At 39.6% G+C, this 20,651-nt stretch overlaps 1 protein-coding gene across 1 annotated transcript; it reads right to left on the reverse strand.

The window, feature by feature from the left end:
- Nucleotides 1–3,815: 3,815 nt before the first annotated feature.
- Nucleotides 3,816–20,432, reverse strand: LOC120440544 (perforin-1-like). Its single transcript, XM_039613224.1, has 10 exons — nucleotides 19,965–20,432; nucleotides 15,663–15,848; nucleotides 15,495–15,574; nucleotides 10,340–10,385; nucleotides 9,833–9,975; nucleotides 9,590–9,728; nucleotides 9,424–9,504; nucleotides 5,323–5,819; nucleotides 5,139–5,232; nucleotides 3,816–4,918 (listed from the first exon to the last, which is right to left on the reverse strand). The coding sequence occupies exons 1-10, from the start codon at nucleotides 20,430–20,432 to the stop codon at nucleotides 4,709–4,711; spliced, it is 1,944 nt and encodes a 647-aa protein (XP_039469158.1). The 3' UTR covers nucleotides 3,816–4,708.
- Nucleotides 20,433–20,651: the final 219 nt, after the last annotated feature.

A 20,651-nucleotide genomic window follows, 5' to 3' on the forward strand; every position in this document is an offset into this window, starting at 1 on the left:
GGAGCAACCACACAGGCAGTGGAAAGGCAGGATGACTCCCAGTGTTGGGAAGGTTACTTTTAAAATGTATTCCACTACAGAATACTGAATACATGCCCCAAAATGTATTCTGTAACGTATTCCGTTACGTTACTCAATGAGAGTAACGTATTCTGAATACTTTGGATTACTTAATATATTATCATGCTGTTTACAACTACGTGAATGTACTATTGCTGTGATTTATTACTGATACTGAAGGTCCGCGGCTCCGAACCGTAGTAAAGGGACCTCTGGCTAATACGGTGGGTTCCGTGTCGGGCTGGTAGCCGAAAACTAGCTTTACTTTGTTGTCTGGGTCAACTTTGCTTGCCAGAGACAGAGAGAGGCGTTGAAAGACTGCTCCAACGGAACTTATTTACACCAACACAGTGTACAGTTCAGTCTTAATAGCTTACTTACAGCTGGGCTCGTCAGGCACTCTTCTTGGCTGCAGTGGTTATTATTATATTTACATGCTTCCAGCTCCCGTTGTTGCTCCGTGACAGCTCGGACTTTTCCTTTCTCTCCCTCCCTCGCTCACAGACACATAACATGTATGGCAGTCCATACTCGCTGCAGCACGGACTACACTGCCCATGATGCTACATTCTTTAGGGCCATGCCTGTAGCATTCTGCCTTTTAGCTTAGCGCAACAACAACAACAAAAAGCGCTCTCACCCAGGAAACACGCAGAGAGAGCGCGTCACCCTGTAACCATGGCAACCGTAACGCTGCCGCCTGGAACAACATTACGTAGCTGTCAAACAAACCCAAACAGTCCTGACCCGCGACAATATGAAACAGGGAAGTACCGCCGTGTAATCCATTTATTTCAACAAAGTAACTGTATTCTGAATACCACCTTTTTAAACGGTAACTGTAACGGAATACAGTTACTCATATTTTGTATTCTAAATACGTAACGGCGGTACATGTATTCCGTTACTCCCCAACACTGATGACTCCAATGTGTCATGGTCCATGGGTGTCTCAGTCAGGTGTTCAGCCATGGCCTCAGATGTTTCCATCATTCCACTGACAAAAGGCCAGATCAAACAGGAACAGAGAAGTGATCCGACTATTGGACCTGTAATTCAGTGCAAACTAGCACAGGAAAATCCATCACGTTCAGAACTAAGACAACTCAGCCCACAGGTCATATGTCTCCTGAGGGAGTGGGACAAATTGGAGATGGATGACAATGGGATCTTGCACAGAAAAACAGCAAAGGCATGGAAGAAGCATATGAGATCACCAGAGAAAACGCTCATAAAGCAGCTGTAAGAAGTAAAAGACATTATGACAGCAAGGTGAAGTGCTCAGTATTACAGCCAGGTGATCGTGTTTTAATAAGGAACATGACACCTCGAGGAGGTCCAGGCAAGCTGAGGAACCACTGGGAGGATGTGGTTCACACAGTCGTTCGTCAGGTCAGCAGAGATATCCCAGTTTATGAACTCAGACCTGAGAAAGCAAAAGGGAGATCAAGAATATTGCATCTTCTGCCATGTGACCATCTGCCTGTTGAAACTGAAGTGCGACCACGAACAAGAAAAAGAGCTGTGGAGACAAGTGAGGAAGTGGAACAAGCTGAGGAAGAGGATGACGATGATGAGTACTATCCAGTGTCATCTCAGCAGCCATTTGAGCCACCTCACCCTCCGACACTGAATCCTATGAGCACTGATGAACCAGCCAAACACCTTCAAACAGTGGAAAACATGTCATCTGAGCCACAGAATGAACATGAAGTACTGAACCAATGTGAACAACTACCTGACCAAGAGGAAAATTATGTGGAGGAACCATCAGTGGAGGAACCTGTTCCTGTACCTGTTCCAGACAAACACAGCAGGACCAGTGAGCAAGAGCGTCAGCGACCGAGTAAAGAGCGCAAGCCACCAAAGATCTTCACATATGATCGGCTTGGTTCACCAGCTTGTTATAACCTGAGAACACCATCACATCATACACGCTTCATGGTTCCACGGACTGTTCATTCATATTGCCACTGATAACTGTATGGGCTTGAGTGAAAAGAAACATTGTGATCACACACGAAACACATTACTGAACAGAGACAATGTACTTACACTCCACACCAACCACAAGTAAATGGACTGTTTAACACAGAATTCATATTCAAAGTGACTTGACATTGAACTGATTCATATTGTGCTTGCAGCTTAACACACACATCCAAAGCACACCACATGGCTACAGCCACTTATATCACTTTCATGGACATTTGTCAAAAGAGAGAGTGACTGCTTTGACAAGCTGCACTAAAAGGACTTTGTTTACAAGCCAGCAGCAGACTGTGTTACTGTAACTGCATGGACACTGTAATTCATACAGACTGTATGAGAACACTGAAAGACTTTGGGTAATAACCCACACTAAAGAATGTATGAAAAGAGTTCCAGCTTGTGAAACTACTTTTGTAGAGTACATATAAGGTACAAGAAACAGTTATAGTATGCAATGGTTTATTGTATGTGGTTTTGGTGATATTAATGGTCATAACTCCACGTTTGTGCTAAATGTTAAACATTTGGATGTTGAGGACAACATCTATTCTGAGGGGGAGTATGTGGTGGATCATAAATTTGATTAGTTTTGGAGTTGTACATCTCTGTTCCTTACATTTCATGTCATGTCTTTATTAATGTTTTATTTGTTGCTTTGACTGTTTTCGAATAGAATATGCAGTGGGAATATAGAGGGAGATAAGTAGTGAAAGTTTTGCCTGGGTTGATTGTGCATCGATCCATTGTTAATGCCTCAGGGCTCCAGTAGGTGGGTTCGCGCGCCTCCTTCACTCAATACAGACGAGTGAGAGTGAGAGCTGCGTGTCTGTGCCATTCTTTCACCTCTCCTCACTATTTCCCCTGTTTAAGGTAACTGCCATGCACAGAACTGTACAAATGTGTGTTACTGTTGATTATTACGTTGTTATCATTGTTCATTGTAGCGAAAGATGTGAATTGTGGACTATTTTGCTGAGAAGTTCAAGTTAAACGCTGTTGCTGTGTATGCTAGTTTTCGCTAGTACTCCGCCATATTGTGTGAACATTTTTCCATTACTGTCTATATAGGTTTTTGTCTAATGTTACAGTTAATGTTATCTAAAGTATTTTCATAAACTCAATACAGACGAGTGAGAGTGAGAGCTGCGTGTCTGTGCCATTCTTTCACCTCTCCTCACTATTCCCCCTATTTAAGGGCACAACATTATCCCATATGAAAAAGAAATAGTAAAAACTTATAAAAGACTTGCATAAGATGTGGCCTACTTCATATAGTGAATCATATAAGGCTGATATGATTTACTCATGAAAGTGGCCACTTTATCATTACTTTCATATATTGTTTTAGTAAGTATACAAAACATACAAGTTTCATTTATATAATTTTTTTTTTTAACTTTATAAGATTTATATATATCTTTTCCATATGGGATGTTACTGTCAAGAAAGCATGTAGCCCAATGCATATAATGTCTGCTCTATTACTTTGCAAGCTGCTATCAATAGTATCAGCTTTGACTGAAGGCTTTAGCTGAACTAAAAGCTACTTTGCTGCTACTTTGGAGCTGTGACACTTCCTTCTCATCGATGTGCTTCACCACTAGTGCTGTAGCACTACATATGCTTCTTCAAATTTGAAGTAGAAGTCTTTACAACTGGGAGACAATTATTGTCACTCGCTAAAATATAGATATTTTTTATAATATAAAAATACACTGACACAACAGGATAATATAAGACTGGATTCCTTTATTAGTAGGCAGCCATCTGCAAATTAGAGTAAAACAGCAACAGTACATGTATCTTTTATTTATTTATTTTTAGTTTATGGAAATGTTTAAAAAAATATAAAACATTATCAAAACATTTGCTTGATATGCAAAAGAATTAAGCTATGTTACTCTGTACAAAAAAAGTAGTGAGTTCATAGTGTAATATTTTACAGTTTGAGAATAGGAGGAGACACAACTCCTCAGAGGGTGCATCAGGAAAAGCATCTGGTGGAAATATCTGCCAAATCAAACATCAGGCCCACTCACTGTATTAACCCCTTCAGCCACAAGAAGCTACTAAATGCAAAAACGTAATCCGAGTATTTCTTGTAAGTCATTACCACCACAACTGCTCGTTGCATACCATATTACAAATTTGAGGGGATATAACTTCATTGAAAAGTTTAAAATAACCAGATGCAGAATTTAAAAATAATTTCCCCAGAAATTCCTAATTTTGTTAATCTGTATATCCAGACAAATGGACGTGTGTTTGGCCTGCCCATACTGTGACATGAAGTATAATATTCATTACTTGTTCAACAAATATTATAATGTGAAATTTTCTTTCGCCTCAATTACACCATCACCAAGCTTTTTCATTTGTTTGAGAAAGCAAACAAAAATGGTTACATGTATAAAACAATTTTAGTTCAACTGAAATTAAGTATAATCTAAAAAAAACCTAAAACTATATATGTATATATCAAAAATAAGTGACTGACAACAAACAAAAAGAAGATCAAATTTAAAAAATGGATATATGTCTTGATATGAGGAAAATAAAAGGGAAAACTCATCAATCATGTAACTCTTATGTGATCAACAGATTTACCACACTTGATTATAGAAGAAAGACATGCAGCCCCAAAATGCATTTCTCATTATGGAGATGGTTTATATTGGTGACACCGGTCTCCTGTGAGATGGGAGTCACAGGTCAGAGTGGTCTTGAACTCATAACCGCCACTGTCAGCTGAACAGGTAAATATATATGTCCCCTGAGTTGGTCTCGTGTAACATGATCCCAGACGATCATCATAGATGAGATCCTCGTCCCATACTTCAACATACACATCAGTGTGTGTGTCCACCTTTTTAAGAAAAATAAGATTAAAAATAGGATTTAATATACTGTACTGTTGTCCTTTAAATAATAAGCTGGAGATTTTGTACCATAAACAACAGTGACAACGCTAATTCCCTTCTAATTCATAAAATGTAAATTCTGGTAGCACTGTAGTGTTTTTCGTATATCAGTAGCAGTAGCAAAATTTGCATTCAGTACCCTTATATGTGTCACGGTTCACTGACCTGTCCAAGATTAAAATAAGCATTCCACTGGGGATTATTTGATTCAATCATATGAGTCTGCTTAATGATGGAACCAAACTTCACCTTGGCATAGCTGTGAGCAGGAGAAAGACACGAAGATGAATAATATTGCAGATTCTATATACCATCTCTAAATCCTAATCCCTAACCATGCTCATCTCACCTGTCAGTTGGGCCAAGATGATCTCCTTTCAGATTCCAGGCTCGGGTGATTTCCACAGTTAGCTTCCCCCTCCAGGCGTTTCGAGGACAGCAGTTGGAATCTAGGTTAGGATTGCCCCGCCAACAATTATGTTCACTGTGTGATGTACGCACAGTGTTGTCCGTTATGTACTGCTCTATGGCAGCCTTCATCCCTGCCTTCTTTGTGCCTTTCGGTATCAGCTGATACATTGGGCGAAGGAAGTAGGAAGCAACATCTGGATGATCCTTCAGGCTGTTCAGCCAGTTTTTAAAACCCAGGGAATCATCATATGCAAGTGAAAACTCTCCCAACCACCCATTACCTCCTACCACATCCGTGTAGTGTTGGTGGAGACCAGAGCTGTACTTAGTGGCAACGTCATGGTTTCCCAGCATGTTTTTGCAAGATTGCGCAACAGAAGATGGATTAAGCTTTCCCAAGCCAATGGAGACACCCATCGACAGGCAGGAGTGGAACTAGAAGACAGGGAAGCAAGTGGGAGGATGTCTTATTAGAAACAAGCGAATTTTATGAACATGGTGGAAAGAATGATAAGCTTTTCGGTAATCAACTGTGCAGAATGAGGGCTAAAACAAATCATAAAAGGAGTGAGGGCGGACAATAGAGCGGTGACTACAGATCAGAACGCAATCAATGATTACTGTAAATTCTATACAGAATCTACAGTAAATGTAAAAGACTTCTTTGACTCCATCAAAATGCCTTTGCTTCCCCCAGAAGTCAGACAAACTCTTGAAGCTCCCATTGAAAAAGAGAAAATTCAGGTGGCAACAGCATCCATGCATGTCCCAATATATTTTCTACAGACTTTTATAAAAAGACTTCGGAGATCTGGCTCCCTTTCTTTGCATAGTTTTCACAGAATTGCTTGACTATGGGGCACTTCCTTCATCATGTTACCAGGCCTGTATCACAGTGTTACTTAAAAAGGGCAAGGACCCGACTGCCTGTGGCTGTTATAGACCTATATCTCTGTTAAACACGGATGCTAAAATTCTGTCTAAGCTACTGGCGCACAGAAAAAATTATTCCTTCTGTAATTTCTCCTGATAAAACTCAGCATTCATTCTTTAACATATGGCAACTTTTTAATATTATTTATACCCCTAACCACGATGTGCCTGAATGCCTTATTACTATGGATGCGGAAAAAGCATTTGATAGAGTGGAGTGGGAATATTTGTTTTTTACTTTAGAAAGGTTTGGTATGGGCCCTTTAGTTTGCTCCTGGATTAAACTTCTTTATGCCAGTCCCACGGCTTCAGCGGTAACTAACTTGCCACTCTGACTATTTTAGGCTCTATCAGGAACATGGCAGGGCTGTCCTTTAAGCCCTTTGTTTTTGCCCTGGCAATTGAGTCATTTGCAATTGCAGTCTCCAGCACTGGGGCCATACAAGGCATATGGAGGGGAGGCAATGAGCATAGAGTTTCACTGTATGCCGATGACCTTCTTCTATTTCTTTTCAAACTGCTCACCTCCTTACCCGCTGTACTTAATATATTAAATGGTTTCAGTTAACACTCGAGATATAAAACCAACATGAATAAGAGCGAACTGTTTATGATTAATGATAGGGCTTGAGATCAGGATCTTGTAAATGCCCCTGGTAAAATAGTTACTGATCCCTTTGTGGGGATATGTGTCACAAAACAACTGAATCACTTGTTTAAAGAAGAATCACCTTCCTCTGCTGAAATAGTGCAAGCATATATTGTCTAGATGGTCCCCCATTATCCTCATCTTTAATGGGCAGGATTAACTCCGTGAAAATGATGCTACTTTCAAAATTCCTATATGTATTTCAGTGCCTTCCCATTCTGATTCCCAAATCCTTTTTAAAATCTCCAGATTCCTTAATCACTTCATTTAACATCCAAAATCGAGGAAAGCTATTCTTCGAAGACCCAAGCTGGTTGGAAGTTTAGCCCTTCCCAATTTCCAAAACTACTATTAGACCACCATTATCAGATGTATGTTGTATTGGAGCCACTACCACCTTGAACCGTCATTACCAGTTTGGGTCACCATGAAGTTAGGATGATTTCTCTACCCGCGACTTTCGGCTCATCACTCCCTCTTGCCTTGCCTTTATCTAGTAATAATAGGGTAGTCCAGCAGTATCTCAGAATCTGGCCTCAGTTTAGGAAGTGTCTTGATCTTCAGCCTTTCTTACTTAAAAGCCCAATTGCAGCAAACCACCTTTTTGTTCCTTTAGTGACAGATAGTGCTTTTCACATCTGGCACAGAAAGGGACTAAAATCTTTTGTGGACATTTTTACAAGTCAGACACTATGTGCAGACTATGACAGTAAAATTCCCCCCCAAACCTCCAGACAATCTGGTAGATAATTTTTTTTTTAACGGTCAAACCAACATCTAGGGGCATAGTATCAGCCTTGTATAATTTAATTTCCAACTTACAATGTTCTTCAGTAGATGCCTTCAAATCTTAAATGAAATCTAAACGGGAACAGAACCTTAACTTTCATATCACAGATGAACTGTGTGACTCTAGCCTAGGCCAAGTTCACAACATATCAATATGTGCTTGACACATGCTCATTTAATTTAAGTGTTCATCAGGGGCACTGGTCCAGGGCTAAGTTGGCACGCATATACTCAGCGGCGAACCTCCAACCTGTAGAAGGTGTGGAGGTACTCCTGATACATTGCTTCATATGTACTGGTCCTGTCCTTTGTTGGCCAACTTTTTGGAACTCTGTTTTCCATACAATGTCTGAAGTCCCATCAAATTAAACGAGAGACACTCTGTGCTATGTTTGGTGTGGCGCAGAACCTGAAGTTGCCCAACTCCAGACTCAAAGCATTAAACTTTTCATTGCTACTGGCCAGACATGCTATTTTACTTAAGTGGAAAGACTCTTCTCCCCCCTCACATGTGCAATGGGTAAAAGATATAATGTCCTGTATGGATTTAGAAAAATTTAGATATACAATTCGTGGATCAAATAATAAATTTTATAAACTGTGGTCCCCATTTCTGGACTCCTTTGGAAGGCCCACAACTATTGGCTATGTCCACACATGTACCCGGGTATTTTTGAAAATGGAGATTTTTCTATGCGTTTGCACCTTTCGTCCACACGTAAACGGCGTTTTCGGTCACTGAAAACTGAGATTTTTAAAAACGCCTGCCAGGGTGGATATTTTCGAAAACTCAGTTTTTGCATTTACGTGTGGATGAGGAAAACGGTGAAAATGCAGCGTCAAAGGTGTGCGCCTTTTTTGACGTCACACTGTGCGCCACGTTATTGTTTCGGTGAAATGAATTTCTACAATGGGGGACTTAGACAAAATACTGTTGCTGTTAATTGTACTCTCTGCAGTGTTTAAATACTTACATATACACACACAGTTACTGTCCCTCCACGCATAGGACTCGGTTCTGCTTCTATGCGCCATAGAAGCAGAACCCACCGAGGCTTCTAGACTTCTGATTGGCCAACATTTCTACACGGTTAGGAATATATCGCCACCTGTTGCTTTGGCATGTTCCCAGCAGCGTTTTCCTTCATTTTTGCGTTTACGTGTGGACAGGATTATTTTTTAGAATGAAACGGAAAATCTCCGTTTTCAAAAACACCCGTGTACATGTGGACGTAGCCATTGTCTCTGAGTAGCAGAAAAAAAGTTTTGGTTTTTTTTGATGTTTTGTTTTTTTTCTTTGTGTCTTGTTCTTGTGTCTTTGTTTAGTTAGGCAGCTGGCTGCCAGTTATTTAATGTTTAATGGTCAGGCAGGGAACCATAATGTGAAAATTCCGAAGTACTTTGTATGGTACGTTGTACTGAAAACTGCCTAACAAAGAGACTTTTGGAAGAAAGGTACAATGGTTTCTTTCACTTTGGTCAGTAGAACAACTGAGATGATACCCTTTGGAAGGGAGTAAGCTCATTGCATTTATATACAAATGTAATAAAAATTATATCACTATTCAATTGTTGGAAAAAAAAAAGAAATTATTATCATGTATGCTTTTATTCATATGGAGTACAAATATGCAGTCTGGTGACTGTGTACGGACACATGTTCTGTACCCCATCTGAGGAGAATCCATTCAGTCTGGACAAACAAGTTCGTACAGCTGTGACTCGCCTAAGACGGCCCCCAAGATGAACCTGTAATGAAGCATAACGTTTTAATAAAGTGTTTTTACTACTTAAATAATCTAATTAACAAGTGTGTGTGTGTGTGTTTTTTAACCTGGCGAATGTAATGTGTGCCGTAGGTATCTATGACCTCGTTGTACTGAGCTCTGGTGGAGGAGTTATAGTGACTTGGCAAACTGGCCACATCCCTGCTGAACTCAGAGCTAAGAATAGGTGTGCTTGATACCCGGTAACTAGACAGAAAGAAACTGATTAGTAAATTATTAAAAACTTAAATTATATACTGTTAATCCAAACTTGTGGTATATGTGGTAATGCCAGGATTTTCACAGCTAACCGATAATGGCTACAGGTGACCGTGTGTGTGCTGAAGGAGTAGTGGTCCTCTCTGGTCCTTTTTGTAGCAAATGCATATGCCGTGGAGTGTGTTCCTCCCATCCCCACAGTGGTAGATACAAGCTTATTTATACTTAGTCCAACCTGATAAATAGAAATGTAATTTCATTACTATCTTTATTTGTTTATTTATTTTATAATATTCAAAATACTGTCTTATGAATTATTCAGTCAAATACTTTGAATTCAATACTTTTTTCAGCACTGGAGATAAAAAATACTAAATTGAAAAAAATGACTTAACAAGACAAGGAATTCCTATTTGATCCAAAATCTAATCATATCAGTTTGTTTGATTCAATGCACATTCAGTTTGTAAAAGAACAAAATTAACAAGTCAGCAACCAAAGTTGTTTATATCTTTTAATAACTAGTTATCACAGTAACAGTATTTTCTAGTTTGAAACATTTATTTTATTTCAAACAGTAAGTGCAAGATGTTTCCTACCTTCCAGTCGTTGATGTCCTGGGCGGTATAAGTGTTAAGTAGGGAACTGTGGACATAATTTGAAGGATAAGAATTATTTTCTTATGTAGTTGTTTCAGTTCTTTAATTTATTTACAGTCAAGCACATTATGTTTTGGGCCTGTTTTTTTGCTAAAGGTATAGGATGACTACACTCAATTGCGGATCCAACAGACAGCGCCATTTACCACAAGATCTTGGACGAGAACCTCCTTCCATCAGCCAGAACACTTAAAGTGGGTCATAGATGGGCCTTCCAGCATGACAATGATCAGAAATACATATCGCCAAGGTAGAGCTGGGCAATAAAACGATAACGGTATGTATTGTGAAATAACTTTTTCTCGATAGAAAAATTAAACTATTGCGATAGGCCTCATCTCTCTTGTCCTCTTAAAAAAAGAAAAAAAGAACAGCCAATCCAAATTAAGTAGCGCAGAGCCGAACCAATCACAGCCGCAGCGTCACGTCACGTGACTTGTTACGTAAAGCACAAGCGCCAAGGCGCACATGTGTATTTGTTTTTGCAGCTGTGCAGCCCGGGTAATGAAGGAAATGAGTTTGCCCACTAGAGAAAAATCAACCGAGAGCGTGAGCGAAGGTTACCGAAGAAAAAACCGATGATGGTTCCAATGCCGGAGAGCTTGTCGAACGGAAGGGCCACAGAAGTTCCGTAGTGTGAAGGTATTTCGCTATTTCAAGTCTGACAAAAACAGAGTAGCGCGACTGTAAATTGTGCCGAAAGCAAGTCTGGAAATACAATAAAGCGGTGCATGCTCAATCTCTGACTGCAAGCACTAATTCGTCATTCGGCTTTTGTCAGACTAAAGTAAGTGTTAAAACTGTTTGAAAAGCTAAGCTATACAACAAGGAGAGATTGAGAATTTCCTTTTAGTTCTCAGTTTATTTGATATTGACAAAAGTTAGTCAATTTTGTCTGTTCTTCTGTAAAACGACCTAAGATTTATTTTTAGAATTAATATTTTGTTTCAAGTGGAAATGACAATTTAGTAGTCTGTTTTGTTTGTTCTATTTTGAAACTTAAACGCTTTAGCGGCTGCCCTTTGTGTAGTTTGCAATATTTGCCTTTATTTATCTGAAACTGAAGTCTCATGTTCCTTAAGTACATCTACCCTGTTGAACTTATTATGGGAAATGAATATTTTAATTAAAACAAGCTGCTAATTATTTCACATTTTACTTGTGAGCAACGGCACATTTAAATCTTACAAATATAGTTATTTGGCTTATATCGTGATATATATCGTTATCGCCTGAAATGAAAAAAACATATCGTGATATGAAAAAATCTTATATTGCCCAGCTCTATGCCAAGGCAACAAAGGAGTGGCTAAAGAAGCCTTAAGGTCATGGAGTAGCCTAGCCCAATGGTTCTCCTACTTTTCACAACCACCTCATAAAATATATGGCTCTTAAAGTACCACCCTTATGACCGACATTAAAGTACAGTAGTATAGGCCTATTTAACACCATATACAATTTACACAAGACAATGTTATTTCTTACATGAATGTCATTTGTTTTAACTGTCATAAACAGGATGTGAAGAGTGATATAATAACTGTACTGCATTAAAACATTCACAGCAGGTGGGATATCCGATCTTTAAGTCTGATGAAACCTGCTTCTGAGTCAAAACTACACTGCATTTATCAAGGCAGTTGTGTTTTTAACATGTTTTAATGCTTTGTATCTTGCTCTATTTAATCTGAACAAGCCCCTAAAAAAAGTCATGTGATCACTGTCGGCCTCTCTCGGTTTTTTTCATCACTATTCATTTTAAAGCTCAGTTTTTAAAACTTCATGATGTTACTGCCCAGACCATGCAGCAGTATATTAATGACTAACCTCATATTGCAGTTGTAACAAACCAAACACAAGGACCCAGAGATCAAAAACAGAAAACACTGGAGCCCATAAAATAACCAACCAAACAAAAAAAGGTTCACAAAAGGCGCAGGCAGCCAGGAAAACAGTTTCGAAAAAAAGTTCAGGGGGCCGGCCTGGAGGCTGACGGCACAACAGTCCAAACCCAGGCAGTTCAGGGGGCCGACTCAGAGGTCGACAACACAAAAGACCAAAACAGTTTAGGGTCAGGAGGCCGACCGTGCGAAAAGCAACAGCGACGACGACGAGCGGAGACAGAAGAACCGGACGTGTCCCTCGGACTCTCCAGCGGAGACAGAAGGCCGGAAGGGCCCCTCGGACCCTCCAGCGGAGACGGAAGACGGCTGGAGCAGTTCTCCACAACCCCCAGCGGGAACAACAGACGAAGGCCGGACGGGCCCCTCGGACCCTCCAGCAGGAACAGGTGGCAGAACAGATGACTGAGGAGAGGAGTGGCGGTGGCGAGGGCACCGTTTCCCTCGGGATGAGGGAACAGGAACCGGTGGAGAAATGGAGACCTCCTCCTCATCCTCCAATCACATAGCCGCCAGGAAAAAGGCAGGCGAATGGACAGGTGAACGAGGTCCCGGCTGGCGTGGGGAGGGAGAGGAAGTCCGTGGCAGCGTTGAGGCAGGTGGAAAGTGTATGTTGTCCTGGGGCAGCGGTAAAGAAGTGGAGGTGGAGATAGAGAGAGCAAGCTCGCCAGCCCCGACTTGCTCCCTCCCAGCAGCTATGGAGCTGCCCAGCACAGTGTCCGTAGAAAACTGAGTTAGCCGAGGGTTGCTCTGAATGACAGCATCTACTGCGCTTAGCCCAACCGCCATGGTCCTCAAATCCTTGGCCTGGGCAATGCGGTCAAGAAGCTTAATCATTCGCTCCATCTCACCGTTAAACTCAAAGGCTGAAGAGTCTGCGGGGTCCATGTTCTGGTCAGGCACCCTAACATTTAATGCCCAGGGAAACAAGCCCATCAGCACTGTGTAGCGGCCGCGACCACAGGCAATAAAGAAAGGATGCTCTTCATCGAGGACTCAACCCGAGGATAATTTTTCTGATTGACTTGGGCTCCCAGAAGGGCCTTGGGAACTCGGGTATATTATTTAATCTTAAAAAAAAATTTGAGATTTCCAGTGTACCACCAGAGAGAGCCCAAGTACCACTAGTGGCACAGTTTGAGAACCACTGGCCTAGCCAAACTCTAAACCTTACTCCTATAGAAAATCTGTGGAGTGAGCTGAAGCTTGGAGTTGCCAAGTCACATCCAAGAAACCTAAAGGATTCAGAGAGTTTCTATATTGTGCCCCAGCAAATAAATATAAATCCAGTGTATGTAGTGAGATGTGGTTTCTATTCTGTCAGACTGTTGTTGTGCAATGGTGTATGTAGAAAAATACTAGTCACCCTCTCCATACGATTTTGAAGGGTTTTTAGAGAACTGGCTCTTTCGAGCCGAAGAGCTCTTTCGGCTCCCAACCGGCTCTTCATGTTGTTTTGTTGCTTTAATTAATTTATTATCAACAACAATATAAAATTATGCACAAAAGAAATTACTAACGTAAAAAAAATGTGGTTTTATTTATATGTTTACATATAAATATATACGATGGCCCAAGAGACAAAGCTTGTACAAACTCCAAAACACGTACAAACTCCAAAAAGCACGTACAAACTCCGAAGCATGTACGAACTCCAAAACACATTGCTAGCGTTAACTGACTTTCCAAACAGAGCTACCTAGATAATATAAATTACACAATTGAAAGCATATGTGTATTGTTTGTGTATTTATACACAAACACTCATATATATTCAAATAATTTAAAAAAAAAAAGTTCATTTACCTGTTAATACCACACACCAAATCCAGTCGTTGGTACTTCTTGGCTTGTGTAGCCACTAGGTAACAAAAGCTCAACACTGCCCCTAGCATCCTGGAGCACTTCCGTTGTGTTTTGGAGTTTGTACGTGCTTCAGAGTTTGTACGTATTTTGTCTCTAGGGGCTACCGTAAATATACTCTTATTTGTTCACTCCACATAAAATGTAATAAATAAATCATATAATACAAAAAACAACTATTTACATTTCAACTTTTAACTATTTAAATTTTCAGCTTTTTCCTTTTAAACAAAATTAAAGTGAAACAACACAAAACACTGCAAACCACAACACAACTAAATATAAATTAAAATATGTAAAACACAAAGAAGATGCACATTCTCTGTCATATGGGCCTGCATGAATAAACTTTCTGAATCCTTTATCATCCGCAACTGATTACTATACCTGGCTCTCTTTCCCTCCCGCTCTGTTTCTGTTACTGCGAGTGTAACTACCGTCCCTCCCCCCTCTGCCCAGCGCAAAGCACAAGGCTCGGGTGCGGAGTGAAGCGGGAAAAAAGTGCGAGAGAGAGGGAGAGAGAAAGAAAAGAAAAAGAAAAACACGAGCTGGCTAGCGTCGTTCACTTCAAAGAGTCAGCTCTAACAGCCATTTCGTTCGCGACCGACACATCACTATCAGAAAAGTAAGCAGCAGGCTTCTTCTTGTATGCAGAACACATCAGAAGTTTTTCTGTTGCTTCTATCATGCGATTTCATAATGCTGATGTGAACACAAGAAATTCTACCTTCTAGTATTGTAACACGAATTCACCCATGTTTATACTTTTACTTTACAGTGGATGAAATAATCATTTGATCCTCTTTTGAATTTTGCTCACAAAAGAATTAATAGTCTTTGATTTTTATTATAGCTTTCTTTAGTTGGAGAGCAATACAAAGCACCAACCAAAATTTTTTTTGTCTGTCATGGCTAACCACTTTAGTGACAGACTAAGTAATAAGACTGAAATGTGACAGTACAGTTATTGTGACAGTTATTCTTTGCAGCTTAAAATGCTGACTATTATTTTCTTGGACAACTAAACAACTATTAATAATACTGTTGAATCAAAATATTGTTGCAGGCAGCACTAAAAAAAAGGCAGGGAATATATTGTTATCATAGCTAAAGACAGTATGAATACACGTGATACTTGGTGTGTCTATTTCACGCTTTGCCTCTTCTCTTTGATTGGTCTCAGAGAATTTGAAGCAAAGAAAGAAAGGGAGGACTTGTTCTTTGATGTGTTCAGCTCACGTTCAGGTGAGTTAAACCGTTAAGTTTGGCTGTTGGGGTTGATCTCTGTGATGAAATCCTGTCAGCAACAAATGTACTACACTATACTGTACCTAACAGTGGTGTGTGCACTGCTGAAGATATCGGCATTGCATCGGCTGATTGCACGCCAGTCCAGAACAGAGGCCGGCAGCTGAAGATAAAAAACAGAACACCATGATTAAGATGTGCACATAACCTATCTATTATAGTTTGCTGGTGATCACAGTTTATGTATTTACTTTTTGTAGAGTTTTGTTTTGATGGCGGTTAGTGCAGAGAGTACATGTGCCATCTGGTTTGCGGTAAGTAGCTACATCAATCATGTAGGCTCCTTTTCGGCGCAGGGTGATGACATCAAATCCCTCCCCAATCAGGTTGTGGCCTGGTACAAATGGAGCAGACTCACACTTGCTGTTGTTCACAGCCTTACAGGAAAGAACCGGGGAGTTCCATGACAGAAAGAGAAGGAGGCTCAGATAAAGAGGAGGTGAGGTTGGACTGGAGCGCATGGCTGAAGTCAAAGACAAAACAGACAAAATGTAGTAGATAAGGATATCATTGATCACAGTAGGCAAAAAAACTTCCAAAGTAACAAGAGCTGCAAGGTTTTGTCTGGGTATCACAACAGGGGTTATCAAATCTCTTTATTTTACCTATCATTGTTCTGGACAAGATTAATTGACTGAGTGTTGCATACTTCAGTCAAGAAGAAAATGAAGCCATGAAAAATTCATTTAAAATATTGGTAGCACTTTCTATTACAGCTTAGTAATAATGTGGTAATAGTGAGGTCCTTTGTCAGAGACCAATCACTCTGTGCTTACTCTGCTAGACCTCAGTGCAGTGTTGAACACTGTTGAGCTTAATATTTTATTACAGAGACTGAACACTTAATTACAAAAAATATTCAATAATACCAAAGTAGTTCTTGTACATCAACAGTGGTTATAGCTAAGAAATATTACACTGAAATGTATGTAATTGGGCAAAAACTGGAGACGATAATGTGGAAACAAATTCGTGCCTATGAGGCAAAACCCATTAGTAATAGTTTAGCAATATATGGGAAACAATATGACAACCTGCTGGGAATAAAATGGTCAAATCTATGCGTTAGAATTTCTGTATACTGACTTATGGTAGTAGCCCACAATAATAAGCTAATATTGGTTTATACTTACATTAGGATACTATTACCATATTATAATGCCGGCCAGCATTCTTTTTTGTTTGAAGCTAGCAATGTAAATATTATGTTTATTGTTGTGGCTTATTGTGTAAATATGTGTGGAAGTTTCTGTGTAATAACCAGGAAAAGGGGCTAAAAATTGCACAAAAGCTTTATTTGTGTAGTGAAACAAAAATGATATATTGCAGTATCATGGGGTTTGGTTCTGGGTCATCACATGTGGTGACTAATTGCCAATATTATATCGGTCTCCATTTTAATGTATAAAATTTTAACTTTTTATCCTGCAATTTAATAAATAAATGCTCACTGTTGTTCATTTCTTACTGGGGTAAACTGATATGGTAATTTTTGCTATGCTAACTTGATCCGGAGCAGGTTGGGTTGCAGATTAGAGATTGACAGGTCATACCTACTAACCACTCACTTTCACTAACATTACTATTTCTTAAAGATCCGTGAGACCACTGCATAGAGAGTACAAGTAGGACAAAAGACACAAACACAACCAAACAATTTTATTTCACTGGCACAGGTATTCAAAGAATTCCACTCACTTAAACTCAACAACTCACAGACACCTAAGTCAGCAGCCTCATACACAAAGAAGCTATCACACATGCGTGAGTGTCTGTTTTGCAGACATTGCAGCAGTTTCATGCTCTTACAGGTAACTCATGGATCAGTTTTTGAAACAAAGAACTTTTGACGGTCTGGAGGGCAGCGCCCAAAAGAAGAGGTCTGGTCTGTTTCACAGTAGTCAAGCACAGGTTCAGTTTACTGTGTTAAACTGAGTTTAATGTATGAATTGCTTCTTTGTCTGAGTGGCTGCTGCTGTGTTCCTGAATAAATCAAAGGTCAGAATTTCTGGAGCACCCTCTCAACTCACATTTCCCACACTGAAAGTTAGAGCAACATCTACAACCCCGAGTTAACGAAGATGGCGGCATTGAACGTCAACGGTAAAAGTGCAAACTTTTAATCTGTACTGCCACTGTTGTGCATTTTCGACTCACTAATTAAGATATATGCAGAGGACAATATTCATGAATGTGTTTTTTAAGTGCAAGAAAAGGATACCTGAATGGTTCCACCTTGCCAAGGACCAAAGCAAATGTTGTTTTTCCTTGCTTTTCCTGGAACAATTCTCTCCTGAGTTACTAGGTCTGAGTTCCGGGGTATCTGGAATGAGGAATTAGTTCTATATGCGCAGGTTGTTGATTCTGAAAAACTGAAACTGTACTGTTCAGTAGGGGTGGGTGGATCAATCCCAATATCAATAGTATCGATTTAATGCTGGTACTGACATTGAATTGTTACTAATGTGATCGGCTCGATGCGTTCGTTTGTTTCTTTTATGTAAGTTCAGCATATTGCTCCTGATCATCAGAAAGGAGACATGTCTGTGCAAACTGCTCCCCTCTAATTCAGGCACACATTTGTCCGCTCCCTCCTCCCTGCCCAGTTGTTGCAAGCTTCAAGCTGCAGTGAGAAAAGCAGGAAAATGTATAGAGCTACTTTACAGTTGTGTTGTATTTAAAGATTATGGTGGAACGTAAAAATCACAGGGATTTATTGGTCACTACAATTTGACAAATTGATGAACTGCTTTCTACATACTCTGCCTTTATAAGTTAGAAGTGCTAGTATAGGTTTTAGTATCGGTAATACTGGCAACACTTGTGTAGCTGTTGGCATGATAACATTGATTATACATTTTGGATCACTATCAAGGTTCATGTCATCGTTGTAAATTGTTTAAGCTTTACATTATTTATGTTATGTTATTTTATGTAGTTCAAGTTATGGTGCTTTTATTTTTTTTATTAAGTCAAGCTTGCGAAGTCCCGCTGTTTCCTTTTTAGAAGAAAAAAGAAAACCTGTAAGCGCGTAGCAAGAATGAACTTGTAAGGCTCTTTATTAAAAGTCACGTTAAGTGGCATGGAGTTTAACTAGACACTTATAAGGAAACGTCAGAAGAATGATGACTAATTCCTTTTTTGCAGCATACAGCCAACAAGGTATTTACTGATTTATCTTGTTTCGTTGTACAGTGTTATTTTAGGTGCTTTTAGTCTTTATTTTATTAATGCTATGTAGTTTTCACGGTGGCTTTGGAGAGAAGTGTTCAAATAAACCAGTGACAGAAAACCAATTGTGTCTGCCTGTGCTGTGAGGGAATTATAACCTGTATTTACTTTGCAGCATCACAGAACCCTATAGGAATTTCGTTTTAAAGTCGGCTTGAAGTGTGACGTTTCCACTGAGTTCTTACTGTGTTTTTTAAATTGCGCTGCAGATTCTCTGCAAATATGTTTAATATGTGCAACTTGTTAAGCCGTACCATACAAAAACTACCAAATGAAGTGCAAACTGTGTGTCGAATTTTCACAGGAATGTGCATGTGTTTGTTTGGTGATTTAAAACATATATAAAATGTGATTATACTTGATTTTTATCTAGTGGTTTTTTTTCTTTTTTAATTTTTAATCTACTGGAATTTCAGAACACGCACCAAGAACACCTGTTCAGTCAATAAAGCAAATTTCAATTTGCGACAAATTAAAGCATACTTAGGCAGAGTTCTAATGTGCACACATCCCCTCAGGGGGAAAAAGTAGCACTGAGCGTGCACTCACTGATAAAATAATTAACTGCTTTAAAATGTTTATTTAATCGAGTGCTTCTCAATTATTATTATGCCCCCCCAGGAAGAAAAAAAACATTTCACGTCCCCCACAAGTACACCTCTGTTTAACACTTTATCCTTATTTACATTAAAGAAAACAAAAAAGAAAGAAATATAGATCACTTTACAACAAAGAATAATTTTATTAACATGTTTTTTTTAATAACAATAATAATAATAATAAATTCAAACTAAACAGCAACATTAACTCAGGAGCACAATATATTAAACACTTTAACCTACCTACAAAACAAAAATGAATAAAACAATGTGCTGATTTTTTTTCTTTTATCAAAATAACAAAGTCAGGAATAATGGCTACAATGAGCATGTTTTGTAGTGCACAGCTTTTCAAAGTGGGGTTTGAAACAGGATATTGCAACTCTCAGCTCCTGCTCAATGTTTAGCTGGGACCTGTACTTGGTCTTCAGTGCAGCAACAGCAGAGAAGCCAGTCTCACAAAGATAAGATGTTGCAAAAGGAAGAAGAATGCCCATAGCCTTCTGCCCTAAGAATGGATACTGCTTCTCTACACTCAGCCAGAATTCACTCAGTGTCTGTGAACTGCAGTCTCAATGTGGAGTCAGATGTCATGTCAATGAATTGGTTCTCCTCTGCAAAGCTGAAACCAGTTGGTGCTGGTCCTTTGGAAGGATCTCTCACCCAGTCATACTGGGAACTGTTTTCATGGAAGTATTTTTTGAAGTATCCCATCAATGATGAAATATGCTGCTTGATATATGGAGTCACTGAGGTGGCATCATAGTCAGTAGTGTCAACAAATTCATGCAGGTTCTCGAATGAATCTGTGTTTTCTTCATCGAGTCGCCTGCCCCACATTGCAAGTTTTCGAGTGAAAGAACTGATCTTGTCTGTGACTTGAGGGAGGTTTTTATCTTTCCCTTGAAGCTGTAGATTTATTTCATTTAGCTTTCCAAATATATCACTCAGGTAGGCCAGTTTTGCCAGGAAGCTCTCATCACTAAAATTTTCTGCGACTTCGTACTTGTGCTCGTGCTCCAAAAACATTCTTATCTGCTCTCTGAGCTCAAAAACTCGGGACAAGACTTTTCCTTGTGACAGCCACCTTGTGTCACTGTGAAACAGCACAGCTTGCTGTTCGGCTCCCATCTCGTCACAGATAGCAGAGAACACTCTTGTTTTTAGTGGTCTGGTCTTTATAAAATTGACTACACCAATAATTTCAGTCATAACCTCACTTAATTCAGAGGAAAGGTGCTTTGAGGCCAGTGCTTCTCTGTGTATAATACAGTGTGTCCTCTCAGCTTTAGGTAAGACCTTCTTGATGAGTGCCTGAAGTCATTTTGTCATCCCTGCCATGGTTTGTGC

The sequence above is a fragment of the Oreochromis aureus genome, linkage group 6 (assembly GCF_013358895.1).
Source record: "Oreochromis aureus strain Israel breed Guangdong linkage group 6, ZZ_aureus, whole genome shotgun sequence".
Classification (NCBI taxonomy): domain Eukaryota; kingdom Metazoa; phylum Chordata; class Actinopteri; order Cichliformes; family Cichlidae; genus Oreochromis; species Oreochromis aureus.

Excerpts from the sequence above, each read along its gene's own strand:
- LOC120440544 (XM_039613224.1), bottom strand. The coding sequence starts at position 20,432 with ATGGGAGCCGAACAGCAAGCTGTGCTGTTTCACAGTGACACAAGGTGG. Across the intron at positions 9,976-10,339 it reads AGGACATCAACGACTGGAAG|GTTGGACTAAGTATAAATAA; the intron begins GTAGGAAACATC and ends TCTATTTATCAG. Across the intron at positions 4,919-5,138 it reads CTTATTTTAATCTTGGACAG|GTGGACACACACACTGATGT; the intron begins GTCAGTGAACCG and ends TTTCTTAAAAAG.